At 42.9% G+C, this 20,859-nt stretch overlaps 8 protein-coding genes across 8 annotated transcripts; 5 read left to right on the forward strand and 3 right to left on the reverse strand.

The window, feature by feature from the left end:
• Positions 1-768: 768 nt before the first annotated feature.
• Positions 769-2,053, forward strand: IL334_001297 (uncharacterized protein; the record flags this gene model as incomplete). The annotated part of the gene is made up of 4 exons (XM_062933054.1): positions 769-909; positions 1,177-1,255; positions 1,426-1,539; positions 1,749-2,053. The coding sequence occupies 4 exons, from the start codon at positions 769-771 to the stop codon at positions 2,051-2,053; spliced, it is 639 nt and encodes a 212-aa protein (XP_062789105.1).
• Positions 2,054-2,196: 143 nt separating this feature from the next.
• Positions 2,197-2,735, reverse strand: IL334_001298 (uncharacterized protein; the record flags this gene model as incomplete). Its single annotated transcript, XM_062933055.1, has 3 exons — positions 2,197-2,382; positions 2,493-2,508; positions 2,590-2,735. 3 exons carry the CDS (start codon positions 2,733-2,735, stop codon positions 2,197-2,199), a joined length of 348 nt encoding a protein of 115 aa, XP_062789106.1.
• A 754-nt stretch (positions 2,736-3,489) lies between these two features.
• Positions 3,490-4,496, reverse strand: IL334_001299 (uncharacterized protein; the record flags this gene model as incomplete). The annotated part of the gene is made up of 5 exons (XM_062933056.1): positions 3,490-3,522; positions 3,586-3,686; positions 3,858-4,029; positions 4,161-4,208; positions 4,290-4,496. The coding sequence occupies 5 exons, from the start codon at positions 4,494-4,496 to the stop codon at positions 3,490-3,492; spliced, it is 561 nt and encodes a 186-aa protein (XP_062789107.1).
• Positions 4,497-4,893: 397 nt separating this feature from the next.
• IL334_001300 (uncharacterized protein) lies at positions 4,894-9,117 on the forward strand (the record flags this gene model as incomplete). The annotated part of the gene is made up of 16 exons (XM_062933057.1): positions 4,894-4,943; positions 5,012-5,057; positions 5,168-5,288; positions 5,358-5,504; positions 5,603-5,663; positions 5,778-5,916; positions 6,038-6,238; positions 6,383-6,666; positions 6,783-6,854; positions 6,931-7,151; positions 7,213-7,260; positions 7,354-7,524; positions 7,620-7,908; positions 7,994-8,393; positions 8,478-8,492; positions 8,617-9,117. 16 exons carry the CDS (start codon positions 4,894-4,896, stop codon positions 9,115-9,117), a joined length of 2,766 nt encoding a protein of 921 aa, XP_062789108.1.
• Positions 9,118-9,395: 278 nt separating this feature from the next.
• IL334_001301 (uncharacterized protein) lies at positions 9,396-13,127 on the reverse strand (the record flags this gene model as incomplete). The annotated part of the gene is made up of 17 exons (XM_062933058.1): positions 9,396-9,451; positions 9,537-9,638; positions 9,698-9,759; positions 9,827-9,859; positions 9,936-9,993; positions 10,051-10,155; positions 10,218-10,468; positions 10,520-10,694; positions 10,746-10,815; positions 10,878-10,999; positions 11,071-11,254; positions 11,311-11,323; positions 11,386-11,473; positions 11,546-11,761; positions 11,866-11,975; positions 12,034-12,131; positions 12,195-13,127. The coding sequence occupies 17 exons, from the start codon at positions 13,125-13,127 to the stop codon at positions 9,396-9,398; spliced, it is 2,676 nt and encodes an 891-aa protein (XP_062789109.1).
• A 344-nt stretch (positions 13,128-13,471) lies between these two features.
• Positions 13,472-14,756, forward strand: IL334_001302 (uncharacterized protein; the record flags this gene model as incomplete). Its single annotated transcript, XM_062933059.1, has 7 exons — positions 13,472-13,747; positions 13,802-13,996; positions 14,058-14,184; positions 14,242-14,327; positions 14,392-14,460; positions 14,514-14,605; positions 14,660-14,756. 7 exons carry the CDS (start codon positions 13,472-13,474, stop codon positions 14,754-14,756), a joined length of 942 nt encoding a protein of 313 aa, XP_062789110.1.
• A 458-nt stretch (positions 14,757-15,214) lies between these two features.
• IL334_001303 (leucine-tRNA ligase) lies at positions 15,215-19,221 on the forward strand (the record flags this gene model as incomplete). The annotated part of the gene is made up of 10 exons (XM_062933060.1): positions 15,215-15,271; positions 15,331-15,660; positions 15,734-16,088; positions 16,233-16,518; positions 16,576-16,834; positions 16,887-17,356; positions 17,411-18,028; positions 18,091-18,267; positions 18,329-18,884; positions 18,979-19,221. 10 exons carry the CDS (start codon positions 15,215-15,217, stop codon positions 19,219-19,221), a joined length of 3,351 nt encoding a protein of 1,116 aa, XP_062789111.1.
• A 630-nt stretch (positions 19,222-19,851) lies between these two features.
• On the forward strand, positions 19,852-20,655 carry IL334_001304 (uncharacterized protein; the record flags this gene model as incomplete). Its single annotated transcript, XM_062933061.1, has 3 exons — positions 19,852-19,934; positions 20,163-20,295; positions 20,392-20,655. The coding sequence occupies 3 exons, from the start codon at positions 19,852-19,854 to the stop codon at positions 20,653-20,655; spliced, it is 480 nt and encodes a 159-aa protein (XP_062789112.1).
• Positions 20,656-20,859: the final 204 nt, after the last annotated feature.

A 20,859-nucleotide genomic window follows, 5' to 3' on the forward strand; every position in this document is an offset into this window, starting at 1 on the left:
TTGTTGTGAATGTTGTAATGTGAGTGACAGTCCCCAGAACATGCTTTCCAATTTCATCCATACTCTTGTCAAGGTTGTATATACTAATGTGCTTCATGGGGATTATCAGTATAATATACGAGATAGTACGAGTTTAGTCCGGTTTCTTACATGGTGGATACCATAGTACATATATGCATCGCATTCAGTTGCGCGGATCGAATGTAGGCCACACCATTTTGGCATGATCGTCCAATAACGGAGATGAAGTGTAACCATGTTCCCAGAGGAAGAAGGGGATGTGAGGAGAAGACGGTCGATCTTTCTCAATATCCTCTTCCATCATCATTCTCTTGTCTAGTTTATAATATCACTGATGGATCTCCACTCTTCTCTCTTGCCTATACACTCACAATTGTATTTGCCCTCAAAACAATCCTACTCCATCTATATACATTATCGTTTCTATCCTTTCCATGAATGCACATGGAGCTGTAATCGATGACGGAATCAAATGTCTCTCACCTCTACACTTTGACGCGTCTATCAACATGAATTTCAAAAATAAAAGTATGAATACATCGCGTTTATAAGATACATATTCCTCGCTCTTACTTTTCTTCCAGCATTGATACTGAACACTAAACAAGAGGATCTGAGTTATTACCAGCTCCTTGTTCATACCCAGCTCAGTCTGGATTATTGCTACATCAATTCCGGTGAAGGACCATAAGTCGACTTCAACTTCATCTTCTTTCTCATCCAAAATCAAAGCGGACAATCCCAAAAATGCCTCCCAAACCTACCGTCGTACAAGCTCCACCTACCGCCCAACAAGCGGCAGCTGCTGCACAACAGAAAGCCTATGCTGCAGGAATAAGTGAATTCGAATTACCGAAATCGAATTTGACTAAATTGGCGAAAGGCTCGGTGAGTGATAAATCCGGGTTCATTACCATTCTCTGCATATCTCGGAAAATCCAGTGTATTTCCACAGTCTGTAAGGCATTCATGGCGATATCTGGAAGGGGGGAGGGAAGGGGGGCCAGAGCTGGTCTGCTGTGAGGACTGCAAAGTGATATCGTCAGATCCCATGATTGAGCAGAGGCACTCGCAGTGTTTAACAAATGGACGGACTCGAATAATGTCTTCTTGTAGTGAGAGTGGAGTACTGACCATCTTTCGATCCACATTTAGGTCCCAGATAATGTCAAAATGCAACAAGATGTAGTACTAGCTTTACTGAGAGGATCAACGTTATTCATAAATTACCTGAGTGAGTGCGGAATCATTCTCTTCCGTTCACATATAGGTGTGGACATAGAAACTCGAGCTTATGAATTTGAAATACAACTTATAGCCTCTGCGTAAGGTATCTCCTTGGATTGATTTGTACAGTATCATTGATGATCTCGCTGACAAAGTAGAGTAGTGCACATGATCAAGCCGTAGCAAGATCAGGTAAAACCATCACTGCATCAGATGTGATAAAAGCTATAACAGATTTGGATTTCGGTCCGGCAGACGCTTTAGTACCGCTTTTAGAGCAGGAATTACAATGTGAGTTTCAGTTCTGCACTATTTACGTGAAGGCGAAATGGTTCAACGCAAATGTAACGTAACGCATTGTGAGAAATAAGAAGTGTATATCTCGAAGGGGAGAGGGAGGGAGGCAGCTGGTCAGGTTGGAGCAAATTTCGGAATATTGCGAGACTAAATCAATTGGGATGCCAAGTGCAGCAGGCTGATTCCCGATCTATACCTCACAGCATATCGAAATATAGTGGCAGCTGCAAAATTAGCGAAAAAGGGTCCTGCACCAGCAAAGGGTAAAGGCAGGAAATCGACTGGAACAGTGAATGATACCGATGTAGAAATGGTAGAAGACGATGAGGATGAAGCTGGTGATGATGTCGAAGGAGACGAGGCCGAGGAAGAAGGTGAAGGTGAAGGTGATGGGGACGAAGATGAAGGAGGAGGACAAGGTCAAAATGGCGCTGGAGATGAAACTGAATTGATCGAAGCGGAAAATCAAGATCAAGATATAGAAGAGGGTCAAGAAGAAGAGTTATAATGTCGACATTGCTTGTATGTACTATTTATTTTTGGCTTGTGGTTCAAAACTTGCATCAATCCGCTTCTGCATGGTCCCATATGTTCTCCCGAATGCAGGGCAACAAACTTCATTGTGTATGTGCCTTTCCCAACTCTCTTCATCTAACATAACATGTCGCAACATTCACCACAACAACAGCAACAAGCTAGACATGCACCTAAACCGCAACAAGCAGCTGAGCTACCCATTCCTTTATCTTGTTGACCTCCCGGAGGTCCTTGTTGGTATTGTTGTTGGTTTGGATCATACCCCATCTGAGGTTGAGGAGCGTATTGGGTGTGCATTGGCTAGATGGACAGGAAGACAAAGTAGTTGAGATTAGCGTCATGTTATCCGGGATACGGACGAAAGCTTGAGGTCTAGACTAATGTAGCGGGTAATGAGAGATGAAACTTACAGGAGGAGCTTGTTGGCTGAATCGGAGTAGCATCTGTGAGCTTCCTTCTGTTCCGAGTCCGACTGTATAGAGCCGCGAAATGTTATCAAACACTCACTTTGGATCCCAACCACCACCTGGTGCACCACCATATCCTTGTCCAGGTGGGGGAGCACCATTGGGATCATGAGTAGGAGCAGGAGGATTCCCATAATTAGGAGCTTGAGTTTGTGATGGATGTTCAGCGTAATAATTTGATGCCATTGTGATTCTAACTCGATGTCAGCGTGGCGTCTTGTAGATCCAGAAGAGAGAGAGAAGGCTTTGAGCTGATCTCAGCAACAACGAGGAAGAAGGGGTGAAAGAGAGAAAGAGTCAGATGCTCGATGATGATATTCACCTTTCTAACGGGTTCTCTGGTATCCGGTCTTTCTGTGAGTAGGCCAACGATGATCAGAATATATATGCAGACGGATTGATCGCTGGGTATACAGACATAAAGCATAAGTGAGAAGTTATAGGAAGAATATGTAGGTCGGTTCTAGTCTCCTGTCACACCACTACCGATACATACAGCGCCTTTCGACGTGTGTTTCCCTCAAGGGGATCGTGCTGTTGGATCAAAGGAAATTTCAATTATCTTGGCTATAGATTATGCCCCTGAACCTTTATCATCAATGGAGAGGGAGAAAGGGTGAGAGGGATGAGAGGAAAGAGAATAGAGTCAAATCAAATTTTTGAGGGTAGTAGATCCGTGATTGCAATATACTATATTGATGGTACCAGCTATGAAGAGTTGGGTCAATGCACCTGATAATCAGTGTTTCATGTTATTTAGCTTCATTGGATGCAAGCTTCCAAGTTCAAGCCAAGCCATCGTGAAGTTGATCGACGTGTTACCCAGCTTATGCTTCAAAAGATAAAGTGCATGTCGGTCTACTTCTCTTATCATTCATGTAACAGGCTAATCTCCCATTTCCATTTCCTCTTCGTCCTTCCTTGAATCCTACCTTGGCGTTTAAGGGGCGACTTTTCCGACTACGTTGTATCTCTACACCGGCATCATGAGCTTCATAACTTGGACTGATTCAAGCGCCAGATGATATGAACATACCTTCTCAAAGAATGATTCCCATTGATTCAAGGTGTTCAATTGAGTCTCATTGAGTGATGAGTAGTCAGGTACAGCATCTTTGATATCAAGTGATGACATTCCTGTTGAAGTGTGTATATCAGATGTCAGTCTGTGAAGCTTTAGTCTAGATGACCCTTCATGCACAGAGATTGCTTCACGCTTGACCAGGCCTAAACACTTCCGTCTCTTCTCCTATCTATTTCATTCCCCTCCCCTCGTCAACACAAACTACAGCAACGTAACCAACTCACCTAATCCTTTACTTGCATCTTTGCCTGCGAATATGTTATATCCTCTTCCTTTACCGTACATTTCAGGTTTGGTAGTGACGTCAAATACACGTCCTTTGATGGCTACGTAGATAGGTTTGGAAGGATCTGATCCGTCATATTGAGCTAAATCAGATGTTGAAATTGGGTCGTCCTATTATGGTACATGATCAGCCCGTCATTTCACAGTTGGCCAAGGTCATCTCATAAGCGATACGAGTAGGACTATTATAGTTGTCGACGTTTGAGATTCTTGTGACAATGGGTTGAGCTAGAAGTACATACCTTGGGAGGAGCGAGATCAGTTGAAGGTGCAGACATTATTGATGCTCCCTATTGAAGACTATCATCAGCTATCTCCCTTCCTGATCACCTACCCCCATAGAACGGTGGACAGCAAGAGTGTATACTCACAGCTTGTGCAGCTTTGCCTTTAGCGTCAGCAGCGTTTGAGGCAGCTTTGACCTCTTGAATCTGTTCTTTGATTTGTTCAGTTGTTTTACCACTTGTAGCAGCGAATATAGCGGCGAAAGAAACTCCAACGGCTGTAGCTATAAGTACCGGTGTGGAAGTTAAAGTATCAAACCAGGATGATCCACTCGATCCAGAGGGTGTCGACATGAGTTTTGGATTTTTCACGCAAATGGGAGATAAGGAAGGTTGATGGAGAATCAAGGATATCGTGTGAGAGAGGAATGGTTGATTCACCCGGTAAAAACAAGATCAGAGAAATGACGTTGTTAATAGTTGATAGTTACAGCAGATGAAACCTCCACACGGTGATATCCATGCACCCAGTGATGACCTCCAATGCATCCTTTGTATCTGAACAATGAAAAGAGTGCATAGGGCGTACTTCAATATGAACAGCAAGTGGTATGACATTGATGCATCAGAGAGGTCTTCATACGATATACTGACTGATCGTGGCTTTCAACGAATATTAAACTGATTCACCTGATCAGTCATAATACTGACACGAACGAAAAACAAAATAGAACAACGTCCCACAACAGATATGACAAGCTTCTTGACTGGATTATACGATTTCTTTCTAGACGGCGATGAGTAAGTGGCAAATCCTGTTACTTGCTGTGAACATCGCAACGAAGAGCTGATTGAGGGCTTACATGTAGGACGCTGGCCAACTTACCTGCTATTTTGGATCACCAAGCTGCAGAGGTGAGTATTGCCAAGCTTGTTCTAGCCGATTTGCAATTTGGAAAGACATTCATCTTATACCATTTCCACTTATCAATGCTAAATCTCATACCACTCGCCGTTGATATTAGCAATCGCTTGGAGGTGTAAGATTCTCCAACGAATGGTTACAGCAGAAATCAAAAATTGATCAACTACTGAATGATAAGTTGGATCAAGATGAAAGTCTATCCAAAGCCTTGAAGACATTTGGTAGGTTGTGCCGTTTGTCATTCATGCCAGCTAGGCCCTGATTGCTAACCGTTACTCTTGACCATATAGCAAAAGTAATCGACACTTTAGACCTGTACGCTCCATCTTTGAAAGGTCTAACGGACGTCCACGCGTACACATGCGAAACTCTAGAAAGTATAATTTTTGATCAACCCGTTGCTGATAGGAGAGCTCAAGCAGCTGCTTATCTGTATGGTGAGTGAAACTGATATTTCCTGATCATGCACATACAAGGAGTATTATGAAATCTCAGAAGTCGGTAAAACTAATCGGTGGATTTGATTTGCAATTAGGTCAAGCTATGGCTATGAGTAATTTGACTTCTGAAGCTGTCTCATTAGCCATTGAGAATCTGTAAGCGCTTCTATTAATATCAAGGTGTCCATCATGATTCCAGCGAATCGTCCATTTCGAAGAGATAAAGAGTCCATCTTTCAGGGGAATCCATGATGCTGATAATTCTTACAGGTTATTGCGAGGCGATCAAACAGCTGCTAATTTAGCATTATGTATTATCCTTGGAATAGAAAGAAGCAGTCCCATCTTATTCGAAAGTCATCTACCAGTCTTATTGAGACAAGTACAAATGGCTGCTTTCGGAAGTTCTGTAAGTTTGATTTTGATCGCATTCCAAATCAATAGTCACTTCTCTGGTTTGTTACTGGAGATGATGGTGAGAAATCCTGCAGGATATAGCTGATCGATGTTGATTTTTGGTGTTTATCTAGGATAAATCAGTATCTCAAGAATCTCTTATAAGAGCATTAAACGTTTATTCACCTTCTGAAAAAGCGTCATCTTGTCAGATCATCTTACGATCGACTCATTCACTCTTAGCTGCAAGTTTGAAATTATGTGAAGAGAGGATCAATGGGAAGGAAGAAGAAGGTGTCGCATGGTGTTGCTTCATAATTGAACATACTCCAATGGTTAGCAACTCGATTTTTGTCATGGATTCCCCCTGCTCTGCCCCAACAATGATTGGCGATATGTCATAATATGGCAATTCCCTTCATGTTATCTTGCTTTGCGCTCTATACATGTATACCGAGCTAAAAATTGATCAAATGTAGTTACTCCGAAACGACTTGCGAAATCGATACCCTTCAACCTGTTCTTCAATACCGATATTCAACCTACTGTTACCCCTTGCGTCGGGACTGTCTCCCAATGCACAAATCGCTTTATGTGCTGCATTGCCTATTCTGGCCACTTGGGATACCATGCCGTTTGTTGATTCTGGTATGATGGACAAAACAATCACTTTCATGTTGAGATTGACCCATGCTTCCGGAGAAGGATTGAGGGCTGCTGCATTACAGGGACTAGGACAAGTGGCTGGAGTTGTTCTGCATAGGTATGTGGTGTCGTCAGTTACCCATCAAGTCAATCGAAGGGCGCTTAATCTTGTCACGACCTATGGTTGAGGGATTAGCTGGAAGAGAAAATTATTCCTGACGATAATCTTGATAGATTCGAACCGTTCTTGACAGAAGTTGGAAGTACAGCTCTAGGAGTATTGACAGAACAGAAGAGACCTAAAGAGTGAGTGCAAGTTCTTCTTTCAAAAGATTACATCACTGACTTATATTTCCTCTCACCTTCTCTGGAGTGAAAACAGTCAAAGAGCAGCACAGAAACTTCTTGCTCGACTTTTGGCCTCTTTAGGTCCAATGACGCTCAACGTGATGATCGAATACCTTCATCGTCCCCATCACATCTTACTTGCCGATGTTGAATTACTGGAAATGATAGCTATATTATTACCGAATCTAGCCAAAAGGATCATTCAAGCTTTGACTGATATTATAGATGATCTCTTGAGCAATAAGCAATGTGCCTGTGAGTCTCTCCCTGCAGAATATAAAACTTCAAAGTTGATCGAGTGAGTTTATCCAAACAGATCCGACTGAATCTGTGCTGGAAGCACTAAACGTCTTTCCATTAAATGGTGAGTCATAAACCTCGATTCGCTCTCCAAGCAACGAGATCCACACAGACCAGTCTTGCTCACTTGATCACATTCAATTCTTGAATTTGGCAGATAAAGATCTTGCTGCACGAGCACAGCGACTAGTTATGTGGAGTCTCGACGAAGATAAGGGTAAAAATGTTGTTATCGCTTCACTTCAACTCTCAACAAATCCATATATCGCTACCCCGACCATAATGCGAAATCTCACATTCAAAGCTGCTCACCTTCTACTGGCCGATGGTGAGTAGACTTAAAAGCCGCTTTCTCATCCGCCCTTGACTGTCATGGTGCAGTATAAACTGACATGAATTTTCTGTGAATTTGTACTCGTGAAGACGCACACATCGTTCACGTAGCTTTATCAGTACTTGCAAATCCAGCACTTGCTTCAATGCTAGATGAACGATCATGTTCAATGATTTTATTAGCTTTACATCAATCATTAGAACCTTCAATTCAAATAGTAGCTGCTAAACTGTTGACTCATTTAACGACTGCTCATAGGGCGATTGTTCAACCTCTGGCTTGGAGTCATATAAGGCAAAGTTTAAGTTTAATGGATTTCTTACATTCTGTTGATCCAAGTAGAGCCGTGGTTGAAGCTTGCATCATAAGTAATCTTCTGTGAGTACATGAAAGACGACTAACGAGATTACCTTCTTCCGCGGTTTGATACAATTCACTTATCACTTTATGATTTTATTTCTAGACCTGCTCTACCACCTTCGTTACATAAGAAATACGTTGGGCCTGTAAAAGAATTGATCATGACAGGTTTGCAAAGACCTTCTGAAGCTCATACTTTATCATTGATATTTCAAGGCTTATCTAATTTAGCAAAGTTTGAAGGATACTCATCTATTCAGCAAGCTCAATTAGTTTCCGATCTATTGGAAATGACACAAGAAATACCAAAAGATTGTCAACATGCGGCTTTGAGTGCGATTTCATCATTGTTGAGTTTACCAAAAGAGGGGCTAGACGTCTATGATTTGCTGATTAGGGTTCATGCGATCTTTGGTGGGAATGGAAGAGGGAATGGTCTGGATGGAGACTTGAAAGCTTTGGTCAGTGGGATATACGGTCATTTGGGGACTGTTGAGAGGAATGTAAGTGAAATCAGATTTTCACAGTTCACACCATGTATCGTATCTGATTTTCGTATGCTGACCTGATCGAATGGCCCATTTTAGCCGGTGATAACTAGAGTGAGTGAACTCAGTCTTTTCTTCCTGCATTCGCATATTAGAACCATATGTCATGTATCCATCCAAAAGAGAACCAAGCTGATAGTTGCATCTGCTCTTCTTGCCCATCCTTCTAAATTCGCAGGATTCCAAAGCAGCTATCAATCGAGAAACGTCTTCATATCCATCCAAGATCCAACATTTTTCCCGAATAGCAGAAGTCCGAGATAGATACGGACCATTGTCATCCACTCATATAAATCACTTATTAACCGAAAATCTTTTAGCTAGTCTATCATCTTTCTCACATAAAGGAACGGATGATAGACCTTTAATTATCGAAACAATGACTTGTTTGTCCATTTTACAGCCGATTCAAATATCAAATTTGATTCCCGATTTACCAAAATTGATAATGAGAGAATTAAAATATTCACTCAATTCAAGAGAATCAGTTAGAGATACAAATTCAACAAGTGTTAGTGCAGGTTTACTTTTCTTAACTTGTGTTTTACATAATGCGGAAAGTTGGCTAGAAAATTTCTGGTCGGATACAACTGAATTGTTGATTGAATGTATATCAACCGGTGAAGCTTTACCTACTTTAAGAGGATTAGATGTAGTTTTAGATTCTATCAGTGATTGATCAGATTCGTTCAAATGCTGGGTATTCCTCCATACCTTTCTCCGTATATTTGTAGATTCGGCTTCATGATATATCATGACTCAATCACCGATGATGTATGTTGTGTCTACTGCTATGTTAATGTTAATCTATACACAAAGTAAAACACTAAAATGTCCTATCCGAAAACAAATTGGTATGAACAGGAAGATTCAAAAATGACTTAGACCTCATCGAAAAACGAATATATACAACGCGAAATGAAATACCGTATTTATACACATTTAAAAGTAGAAAATCTAATCAGAATCAGAGTCTTCGTCATCTTGATCTTTCCTGCTTCGCTGGAACAGTTCTACTCGTCGCAAACATTAGCTGTATTCCCCGTCACAGCAGACTGATGAAGGAGCAGATGAATGTAGCTGGAGAGGACAACTCACTCATGATATCGTTCATCGTCAATTTCATCAAGCCTTTGGCACCATCTCCACTCAATGCCGCATTGGCGAGTTCTCTTTTGTTATTCTGCAAGGCGAGAATACCTATCATAGAATTGTCAAATTGTGTTATGGAAGAACGTGCATAAGATATGCCAACTCACGATCTTCCACTGTTTCCTGGATAGTCAATTTGAATATATTCACGTCGAGCTTTTGACCAAGTCTAAATTGAATGAAGTAAATAAAGATAAGCTGAGTTGAAACTTTCAAGTCTCACTGAGCTCACTTACCGATGTGCTCTGTCAAATGCCTGATCTTCCAGACTATACAACCAAAATCAAGTATCAGCTGGGATGCGATATACGAATTATCTCCTTGCAATATTATAGCTGGACTTACGCGGGATTCCACCAGAGATCCATCAATACGACATTGTTGCAACAAGTCAAATTGAGACCTAACGTAAATATAAGCTAGATGTTCGCATCGAACCGTGATGAGGTAGATAGCTCACCTGTACTTCCAGCTTTGAAAGAGATCAGAATAACTCTTATATCTGCGCGACTTTTGATCTTCTCTAATGATTCTTGTCTTTTATCATTCTTCATCTTACCATCGTCTGTACATCCAGCAGCTAGCTGTCAGCAATTTGTATCTCAATGGCAGAAATAGGCAGCTTACATCTCACATAGGCGATACCGTATTTCTTCAAAAAAGGTTCTATCAGATCCAGGAAGCTGGTAAATTGTGAGAAGACGATCGTCTTTTCAGTCTTTCCTGATCTTTCTTCTACCTCAGTCAGAAGTTTCAAGAGCATTCGAATCTTGGCTGAGGTTGGCGGTAATCCTTCGTCGTTTTCTGACGATTTGGCTTCGGCTTGTCGGGCAATATCGGTACATGCATCACAATGCTTCGCTGAAGTGTTTTGCAATCTAGTCACCGAGATCAGCTTTCGATCACATCTGGCGCTATTGACAGCTCACTTCACAAAGCACATCTGACAGGTCTTGCCACTTTCTACACCCAAGCCTCCTAAGAGATCAGCGAGTTCATCTGCCTGATCGGGACTTTCAAGCTCCTTAGGTTGACTTGCAGAGTCGGTGATTGCATCTGTGTCCAAGGTAAGAGATTTGGTCACGAGCGAGGGATGCACGCAAGCTGTCGGAGGGTCTGTCAGCTCACTGACTACTTATCCTGCGATGGACTCGCCTTGACGCAATCGTAAAAGCATGGTCAGAACTGAAGTATAGTTTGCCATGGCTGTACCGCTTTTGACAAACTATATGAATAGCATACAGGTCAGCTTGAACATCATAGAGTGCGTCTGAACTCGCGACTGACCCTATTAAAGGTGATTTCCGTTTTCTTTTCCAAAGCGTCATAAAATGCTCTTTCCTCATCGTCGAAATCGCAGGGAGTGATAGCCACAGTACGTCCGGGAAGGTTAAGAATTTTCTTGCCATCTAGTGTATGAAGATTCACTCAATCAATAGCACTTTTCGTATTGGGAATGGGCGGATTTAAAGAGACTGACCAATCGTGGCATCCTTGGTTCTCCTTAACATTACGGCCTTCAAGATGACATGCAATCTTTTCATAGCTAATTTTGTCTGACCATTTTTAACCAAAGCGGTAATTCGCTCTCTGAAATTATCCCAATCATCCAATGGACGTGCTCGAAGAAATTTGAAGAGAGAGTAAAGCTCCTCGACGTTATTCTAAGTGCTGTATTAGTTATCGAGAGCGTGAGATAATGGCCCAGTGAATAGCTCACCTGAATGGGGGTTCTATATCCGAAGAAATCAAGTCAGCTTTAATCCTGTTATGTGGCCAAGAACGAGATGCTCACCCTGTCAAACACCACCTGTACTTCGCTTTCAACGCAACTGCAGCTTTTGCAGCTCTAGTATTTTTGTTTTTGATATTTTGAGCCTCGTCTTGAAAATGAATCAGCAAGTCAGCTATGATCTCGGCGAAGAATACCTTCTTTCTTCCATAATGTCACTCACCTACCACGACCCTCAGCCATTTCACCTCAAAAAGCGGGCATGTCGGTTTCTTCGCTTTTTTTCCTTTCCCAGCGCCTTTCCGTCCGATTTCGACGTCGGAATCTGAATCCCCGTCATCGACTCTTCGCTGAGCGACAGTCTCGTGTGTGCCATACTCTGAAGCGACAGTCTGGAACGTGGTAATCACAACATCAAACTTCTCGAGCATTTTACCAGCTATAGATGTAGAAGAGTAAATGGTCAGCGGGAAAACAAAGACTCATACAGTAGTACTTCTTCAGGGTTGTGCATTGAATAGGGGTGCTATGTTGTATACTTACATTTGGTCCTGCTTGGGCCATGATGAGTCGTGACCTTCAGGAGGCCAGGAGTGGTCTTGGTTTTGACTTCAGTTGCCCACTGCTCCATCACAGCAAGTGGGGCAATAATTCTACCGAATAAATCATTCAGCTTGCGCCACACATAAGCACACGAGAAGGATGACTTACAAAGTACCAGCTTTGTAGCCAGCCTTCTTCTCAGCTGTCGTTGCTATACCTTCTACAATTCTAGCCAATGTCTGAACGGTTTTACCAAGACCCATGTCCTGTTCGATTGATGTTAGCTTCCTATGTCGTTGCCGGTCGAGAAATCAGAAATCAAAGCTTACATCTGCTAAGATACCGCCATATTTCCTTCCACTTTCTCTTTGTCTCATCCATTTGACACCTCTCACTTGATGAGGCATCAATTTGACCCCATCGGCAAAGCCATCGACTAAGTCATCACCTTCGTTTGTTCCTTCGTCACCCATCTCGCCTTCGCCATCACCTATCGCACCACTCAACAGCTCTTGCATATGTCGATCAGCATCGCCATGGAATCTAGCCATATCATCTGCTGTGACTGGCACTGAATCAAGGTTGAACTCTTCCCTGGGTGTGTCATCGTCTTCTGTTGGTCTGGTTTTGATATTAGTGATTGGAGCAGGAACAGGCTTATGATGTACTAAAACAGGGTTTGGTTGACCGTTGGTGAGCCATGTTGGCCATTGTTGATTTGCTGAGAAAGCAGGTTGTTGTGCTGGCTTCGAGAAGAGTTGTTTCGGTTGCTGAGCTTGGGCGTTTCCTGACTTGAAGGCATTTGGAGTAGCGGGTTTGATATAGCTACTATATGAGTTATTGGCCTTTGATGGTTCAACTGCTTTTCGATATAAGTGACCTGAAGCTGATTGACTGGAGGGTTTGGATGGTTTAGATGGTTTCGAAGGGAGAGAAGAACCAAAACCTTCGAAATCAAGAGGATCAATAGGCGCTACGTTGGTGTTTATAGAAGGCGTGAGTGCGTTGTATGAAGATTCACTTGATCTTTGGTTGAAGGTAGAACTGGAGTCATGTTTGGTCGCTGCAGAAGTGGGATACGCACTGAACAATCTGGACTGTCCAGGATACCTCGCTCTCGCAGGTTCGCCAACGAATGATTGAGCGGGTCTTGGAGGTGCAGGAGAGGGAGAGGCAGAGGGAGAAGGTGAAGTCATATCGATTATTGCGTGTCGAGGAGGAGGATTAGGAGGAGGTTTGTTGTGGATGTTGTATGATTCCATTTTGACGAGGATGAACTCTCCTTCTGAGTAGCAGCCTGGGGGCGAGCCACGAGCTCCAATGGGCTCTGCTTGATACCAAATAACGTTGGATACACCTGAATCCAGGAATGGGCAAGTTGAAGTTGAAGCTATGGCCTTTTCATTCAACCCCTTCTCTTTCATTTGTTGACATTTTCAAAAGACACAAGTCATCCACGCTTCAATCCCTTATTACGTAAGATGACGTTTTCAAGCAGTTACTCACTTTGGAGAAGGAAGAACAACAAGGGATGGGGGTTAGATGGTTTCGTATGTATCTCTATTCATCCTGCAAGACAGCTCTGTAAATGTCAAGAACGATCAACATGATACCTTCGATACAGTCTCGAGGTCTCCTGCTGGCTATGGAGATACCATATCGACATACAGTGTTACAACTCCGGTCTCAAATAGTTCAAGTCAGAATACGGCGTCATCATGTTGCGCGTCAATTGACATCACTTTCGTCCAGTCCAAGGAGAGTCAACTCCTTACACAGTCAAACAACATATCCGTCGATATACAATGCATCCCTAAGACTGTATAGTGATAAGCCCGTAGTACCAAGAGATAAATCCGCTATTCCAGCGACTTCCTCAATAGTAAGTCAAATCATTACTTGTTGATCCCCATAAAGCGCTAATGAAAGTACGTAGGAACCTAAACCAGCTACTTCCATTCCACCTCTACCTGCGTCAGACTCAGTCGAATTGCATGAGTCGCCATATACAATTCCCAATGCATTGACTTTAGCTAGGATAATAGCTTGTCCTTTCCTGGGATATACAATTGTTCAAGGAGATTTCGCTTGGGCAACAGGAATATTATTTGCTAGTGGTGTGTCAGATTGGGTAAATCATATTCTGTTCAATTCAGTTCATCAGTGAAGCTGATGAAAATGTCGGTTTATAGCTTGACGGGTGGTTAGCAAGGAGATATAATTCTCGTTCCGTCCTTGGATCTATTCTTGATCCAGCGGCCGATAAGGCTCTTATGACCACTTTGGTAGGAACTTTAGCTTGGTCCGGTCTTTTACCTCGTGAGTTAGCTGGCCAGATTGCCTGTGAGCGTAAGAAAAGCTGACCATTCTCTTCAGTACCTCTTGCTATCCTCATCTTTGGTAGAGATTTCGGTTTGTCCATGTCCGCTTTTTACTTTAGGTTCATCTCACTGCCTAAACCAGTATGTCTTAGCTTCTTTATGCAGTCCGTATCTCAATCACTATAAGCTAAGACAAACATCGTAGCGTACTTTGAAGAGGTACTTTGATGTCTCTATACCTTCTGCAGAAGTCAAGCCCACCCAAATTAGCAAGGTGAGTTTAGCAAATTCGTCTAGTGAATCCGATATAACTGACTAGGGATAAAGATCAACACTGCTCTTCAGCTTCTGTTGATGGGCCTCACGACTGTTTCGCCATTACTTGGCTACTCAACAGCCGCGCCGTTACAGGCTCTTCAGTAGGTCCATCGTTATCCTGCATACATGAATGTCGACTGACATGCTTTGAACAGATGGACCGTCGCTGGTACCACCATTTGGAGCGGTTTCAGTTATGTAGGTAGATCAGGAGTCAAGATCCTCACGCAACCGGGGAAGAAAGTGATATGAAGTAGCTCTATACATACTTGGCGTTTTACTCATGCATAGTATCGTAGCATGAGACAAGGTTGGAGATGCATGAGAGTTGTATGTCATCCTGCATTGCCGTGCAAAGAATGCCACGTCATGTCGTTATCACCCCCCTCCATCCCCTCTCCGCACTTTTCCCTTTTATGTATCATCAATACTAGTTTATATCATTCACAACTTTTTTCAATCCGACTCGCAACAACAGAGATACATCTTTCATCGGAGTCGCAATTCGCAATTCGCACAACCTTCAACCTACATCTCGTATATCAAAAACGAGGGAAGAGAGCATCTAATCTTGCCCTAATCTCTCGTCACTTGTCTCGTTGAACAAAATTTCGCGCTTTCGCATCAAACTACCGAACGCTTTTAATTCCACTTCACTGAATTCAACTCGAATACAAGCTCGGACATCACCTTACCTCGTCAGACGCAACATGGCTGCTACCATCAACCCCGACGCCAAAGGTGGCTCAGTGGTAGTGATGGAAAAGGTGAGTCAGCCAAGTACTGACTGCTGAGCAGCGGAGATGCTGATTCAGAACATGTATAGACTGATAAACGAGATTATTTGATTGCCCTTGAATCCCCCGCTCAAGCATCATGGTCAAAAAGCCATTCATTCGAATCAAATCCTCCTCCTCTGCCTGAAGGTGTCAAATCATACTCTGATTTCTTCTCATCCGGACAATCTATGGAAGAAATCCAAAAGAAATACCCAAAGTGGTTCGGTACCTTCGCATACCCTTACATGAACGGTTCTCTTCACTTGGGTCATGCTTTCACAATCACCAAAATTGAATTTGCAGCTGGATTTGAGAGAATGAGAGGAAAGAACGTATTGTTTCCTTTAGGCTACCACGCCACTGGTATGCCAATCAAAGTGAGTTGTGCAACCTAAACATGTCTTCGAGGTTTAGTAAATGTGTGAGACAGCTAACGTCCTCATGGGATAGGCTGCTTCAGATAAACTCATAAGAGAAATGGAAATGTTTGGTGAGGATTTCTCAGGATACAAGGAAGAGGAAGCAGACGAATCAGGACCTGCACCACCCGTTCCTTCGACAACTGCTTTACCAGCCAAATCTCTTGAATCAACAGATCCATCCAAAGGTAAAAAAGGGAAACTGAATGCGAAATCAACTGGATTGACATATCAATTCCAAATCCTCGAATTGATCGGTGTACCAAAAGAAGAACTCAAAAAGTTCGCTGATCCTTATTACTGGCTGGAATATTTCCCACCTATCGCTAAACAAGACTTGAGTGCCATGGGTGCTAGGATAGACTGGAGAAGACAGTTTTTAACAAGTACGTGTTTCTTCCCTTCTACCCCTCAATCTGGTTGTTCGACTTCTGAAAAGTCAAGCCTGGAGTGCAAGTTCTTATCAAATGCAAGCTCGAATGCAAGTGAAACACAAGAGAATCACGAAGCTGATACTGAACCTAACGCAGCTGACGCCAACCCATACTACGATTCTTTCGTTCGATGGCAAATGAACAAACTTTACCAACAAGGAAAAGTCAAGTTCGGAAAAAGATATACCATTTACTCTCCAAAAGATGGTCAACCTTGTATGGATCACGATCGTCAATCAGGAGAAGCTGTCAATCCTCAAGAGTACACCGCTGTGAAGATGGAAGTTCTTGAATGGGGACCTACAGTATCTAGTGAGGTCAAACAAGCTGTTGGTGGAAAGAAAGTCTGGATGGTAGCTGCTACCCTTCGTCCTGAAACCATGTAAGTACAGCGGTGCATAAGGGAGCTGGATTCTGTCAGGCTGACGTGATTATATAGGTATGGTCAAACTAACTGTTTTGTTGGACCAAACATCAAATATGGGCTTTTCGAATCTGCTCACAACGAGCTTTACCTTGTAACTGAGAGAGCGGCTAGAAATATGGCCTTCCAAGGTACTTTCGAAGGAGAGAATGGTCGAGTTGCCAAAGTCGCGGATGTCACAGGCTCAGAACTTCTTGGAACCAAAGTCATCCCTCCCTTCGGTGTCGCCAAGGAAGTTTACGTGCTTCCCATGGAAGGTGTCCTCGCTACCAAGGTAAGCTGATCAAGACTTGGGGTAGGTGTCTTTAGCTGACATTTTGACCTAGGGTACTGGTGTTGTCACTTCCGTACCTTCTGATTCACCTGATGATTACCGAACTCTCATGGATCTCCGAAAGAAAGCAGAGATGTACAAAATCCAACCTGAATGGGCAGCTATCGACCCGATTCCCGTCCTGAAGACCGAGAAGTATGGAGACATGGCCGCCGAATTCCTTTGTGACATGCTCAAGATTCAGTCTCAACGAGACAAAGACAAGCTTGCTGAGGCTAAAGACCTCACCTACAAAGAAGGTTTCTACAACGGTGTAATGACTATCGGTGACTTCAAGGGTGAACCTGTAGCGGAGGCTAAACCTAAAGTCAGACAACAGATGATAGATGCTGGTCTTGCTACTCCTTACGCTGAACCTGAAAGTGAAGTCATCTCTCGTTCTGCGGACGTCTGTGTTGTTGCCCTTGTAGACCAATGGTACCTTGATTACGGAGAGGATTCATGGAAGGCCAGCGCTTTCAAGTGAGCTTCCGCTACTTTGCAAGACGATATAGGTGCTAATCATTGCGAGTTTAGATTACTCGAAGGATTGAACACTTATCAAGTCGAGACACGAAACGGATTCGAAGCTGTCCTAAATTGGCTCAATAAGTGGGCTTGTGCACGATCATATGGTTTAGGTTCGAAACTCCCTTGGGATCCAGTATGGCTCGTCGAATCCCTTTCTGACTCTACCATCTATATGTCATACTACACTGTTGCCAACCTTCTCCACGATGATATGTTCGGTAAGAACCCTGGACCACTTGGAATCAAAGCTGAACAAATGACCGACGAGGTTTGGGAATACGTTCTTGGATCTGGAGAATTACCTTCAAACTCACCTGTCGAACCTGAGAAAGCCGCTCAATTGAAATACAGCTTCTCATACTTCTACCCTCTCGATATCCGATCGTCAGGAAAAGATCTCATTCCTAACCATCTTACTTTCTGGATCTATATACACGCTGCTCTCTTCCCTGAGAAACATTGGCCCAGATCTGTCAGAACCAATGGTCATCTGATGTTGAACGGAAAGAAGATGTCAAAGTCCACCGGTAACTTCTTGACGATGAAGGAAGCTACAAAGAAGTACGGTGCCGATGCGGCTAGATTGACCCTCGCCGATGCGGGTGATGATATCACAGATGCGAAGTGAGTGCCATTACTCCAAAGGTTCAGGAGAAATGCAGCCGAACACTGATACAAGTATTTAGCTTCGAGGAGACTGTAGCCAATGCTGCTATTCTTCGACTTCACACTGCTTGTCTTTGGGCTGAGGAGATGAAATCCACTGAATCTACTCTCCGAACTGGTGAACTCAACGACTTCGATCGAGGATTCCAAACTGAGATTGACTCTATGGTTGAGGACACATACGAGGCCTTTGATCAGTAAGTGAAGGAGAGAAAAAACACTTCAGCTTATTGGCTGATAAACCTATCTTGTTTTCAGAATGGAGTTCAAGCGAGCCCTTAAATCTGGTTTATACGATTTCGAGAACGCACGAAACTTCTATCGACTGATCTCCGATCCATCAAACGGTGGACAAGGAATGCACCGAGATTTAGTATTTGCATGGATTCGAGCCAACACTCTACTCATCGCACCTTTCACTCCCCATTTTTCTGAACACGTTTGGAAGAACGTTTTAGGCGAAACTAGCAATATTCAATCTGCACAATTCCCTCGAAAGTCAGCTCCAATCGATACATCTCGTCTAGCACAACTAGAATATATGAGACAGGTCGTTGAAAAACTCCGTGGGGCAGAAGCTCAACTTGGTAAAAAGAAGGGTAAAGGAAAACATACTGTGTATGATGATAGAAAACCTAAACAGACTAGAATTTATGTCGCTTCAAAATTCCCAGAATGGCAAGAAAAAACCATAGCTCTTGTTAGAGAGGTTTACGATGGAAAGGATATAGATGATGCTGCTCTCAAAGTAAAATTCCAAGAGACTGGACTGATAAAAGACAAGAAGATCATGCCGTTTGCTCAGCAATTCAAGGTGAGTCGGAGTTCCTTTGGAATCTTTCATCTTCATGTATCCTCCCAGATGAAAATCGAACAATTTGCTAATCATGACCTTTTCTGTAATGCAGCGAAAGGTTCTTGCAGAAGGAGAGTCAGCGTTCGACCGAGCTTTAGCATTTGACGAACTACACACACTCAAAGTACTGGTACCATACATCAAGGCATCAGCTAGATTCAGCGATATAGACGTCATTTCAGTATCGGAAGCACGAGCAATCTTGGCTAAAGAACCTGAGAAAGAGAACTTTGATGCTACAAAGGTTGAGAATGCTCAACCTGGATTCCCAGAGATACAATTCTGGAATATCTAGATGATCACATCGAGTGAAAGGAGAGTAAGAGGACCACGAGTTTAGAGGTAGAATACAGATTTTGCTTTACATATGCATATACATTTGAAAGATGATGATGAACCTGGATCAAGCTATCTTATGCGTCAGGCTAATTTGACGTTTACATGCGCTTCATTGATCATGATCATTAGCTTCAAAAGAGGTTGAACTTATTCTTTCTAAGTCATTAGAAGGCAACTTTTGACCGATTTCAAATAGCTTTTTGTGTTTTATTTTAGAGAAGAGCTTGCATAGTCCACTCTCGACTTTACGCGAACAAGGTAACCTTTGATGGACGGAGAGGTCTTTGGGAATGAATGCTGTGAATCGTCATCCACTTTATGTTCACAACTACATGACGTCAAAGAAGGTTACTAATCTCGTATCACCATCCGGCTAATTCTTTGTGACCTGCATCGAGGGCGCAAAGGCGCAATCTAGAACCTTTGTAGGTCCAAGAAGGCTTGTTCTTCTCGATGATAGATACGAGGTATCTAGACTTAATACAAATAGCAGAGAGCGAAATTGAACGCCGCCCCATATCGAGTTCATCACAACATTCATTTCGTCTCTTCATATCTGCCTCAATACAACTTTTACACAGCAAGAATGTCTAACCCCGAAGGATATGAACCTCGTTCAGGATCTGCCAGTGATGATGGTAGAAATGATGGAATAGAGTTGACTGCCTTGTAAGTACGATATGATAGAAGTCTTTCTACACTGTGGCGCGTACAGGCTGACTTTGTGTATCAGCTTGAATAATATAAACGGCTTTGATGGCTTGCCTCCTGTTTCCATGAATTTTGCCCCCCCCCGGCGTCATTCACGAACAACACCAATGCCACCTCTGACGGAGAGGCGAATACGATCTCACAACGTGTCACTCGCATCGCGGATTCTATGTTGACCGAGATTAGAAATGGCGCTAGAGGAAACCTATCACCAAAAGGAGTGGGCATTCTGACGTGCTCAGCTGCGGCTCTTACCATCACAAGCTTGGTAGCATCTGAATATTTAACTAGAAGAGCTTACGACGAGCTTGATCGAAATGTGAGTATTCTAGTTTACTCCTCTGAGTCCTATGCACAGATGGAATCCTTTTCATAAAATGCGATTTCATCCTTTACTTAATTTATGGTCAATTAGACGGAGATCTGTGATGACCGATTACGAACTAAACATGACGAAATCAACAGCTTAGAAGCTTATAGTCGATATGAAAGATCCAAATACGATGTTCTACTCTCAAAAGTACACACAGCCTTGTCCAATGATACCGATCAAGCGGCGACTATAGCTGAAATCAACCGAATCATAGCAGAGTTTGAGGGAGAAGCTATCTATGTACCTTCTACTCGATCCAATGTTGGAGAAGGAGATTCTATAGTTGCTGAAGACAAAGGATCGTAATTCGTTGTGCAGATACAGAAGATTAGAACGCTTGAGATAAACTGTTCCTGTTTTCCCGATGAATGATATAATGTATAGTGAAGGCTAGGGAAGGGGTTGAGGTATACAGTCGCTAATCGTCCTCGGTTTTCATCGCTGGCATGATATACACGGCTCATAAGTCAGCTCTGCTGCCATAACCTAGCAGTCCAGTAAAGATTCTCT

This window comes from Kwoniella shivajii, chromosome 1 (assembly GCF_035658355.1).
Source record: "Kwoniella shivajii chromosome 1, complete sequence".
Lineage (NCBI taxonomy): Eukaryota > Fungi > Basidiomycota > Tremellomycetes > Tremellales > Cryptococcaceae > Kwoniella > Kwoniella shivajii.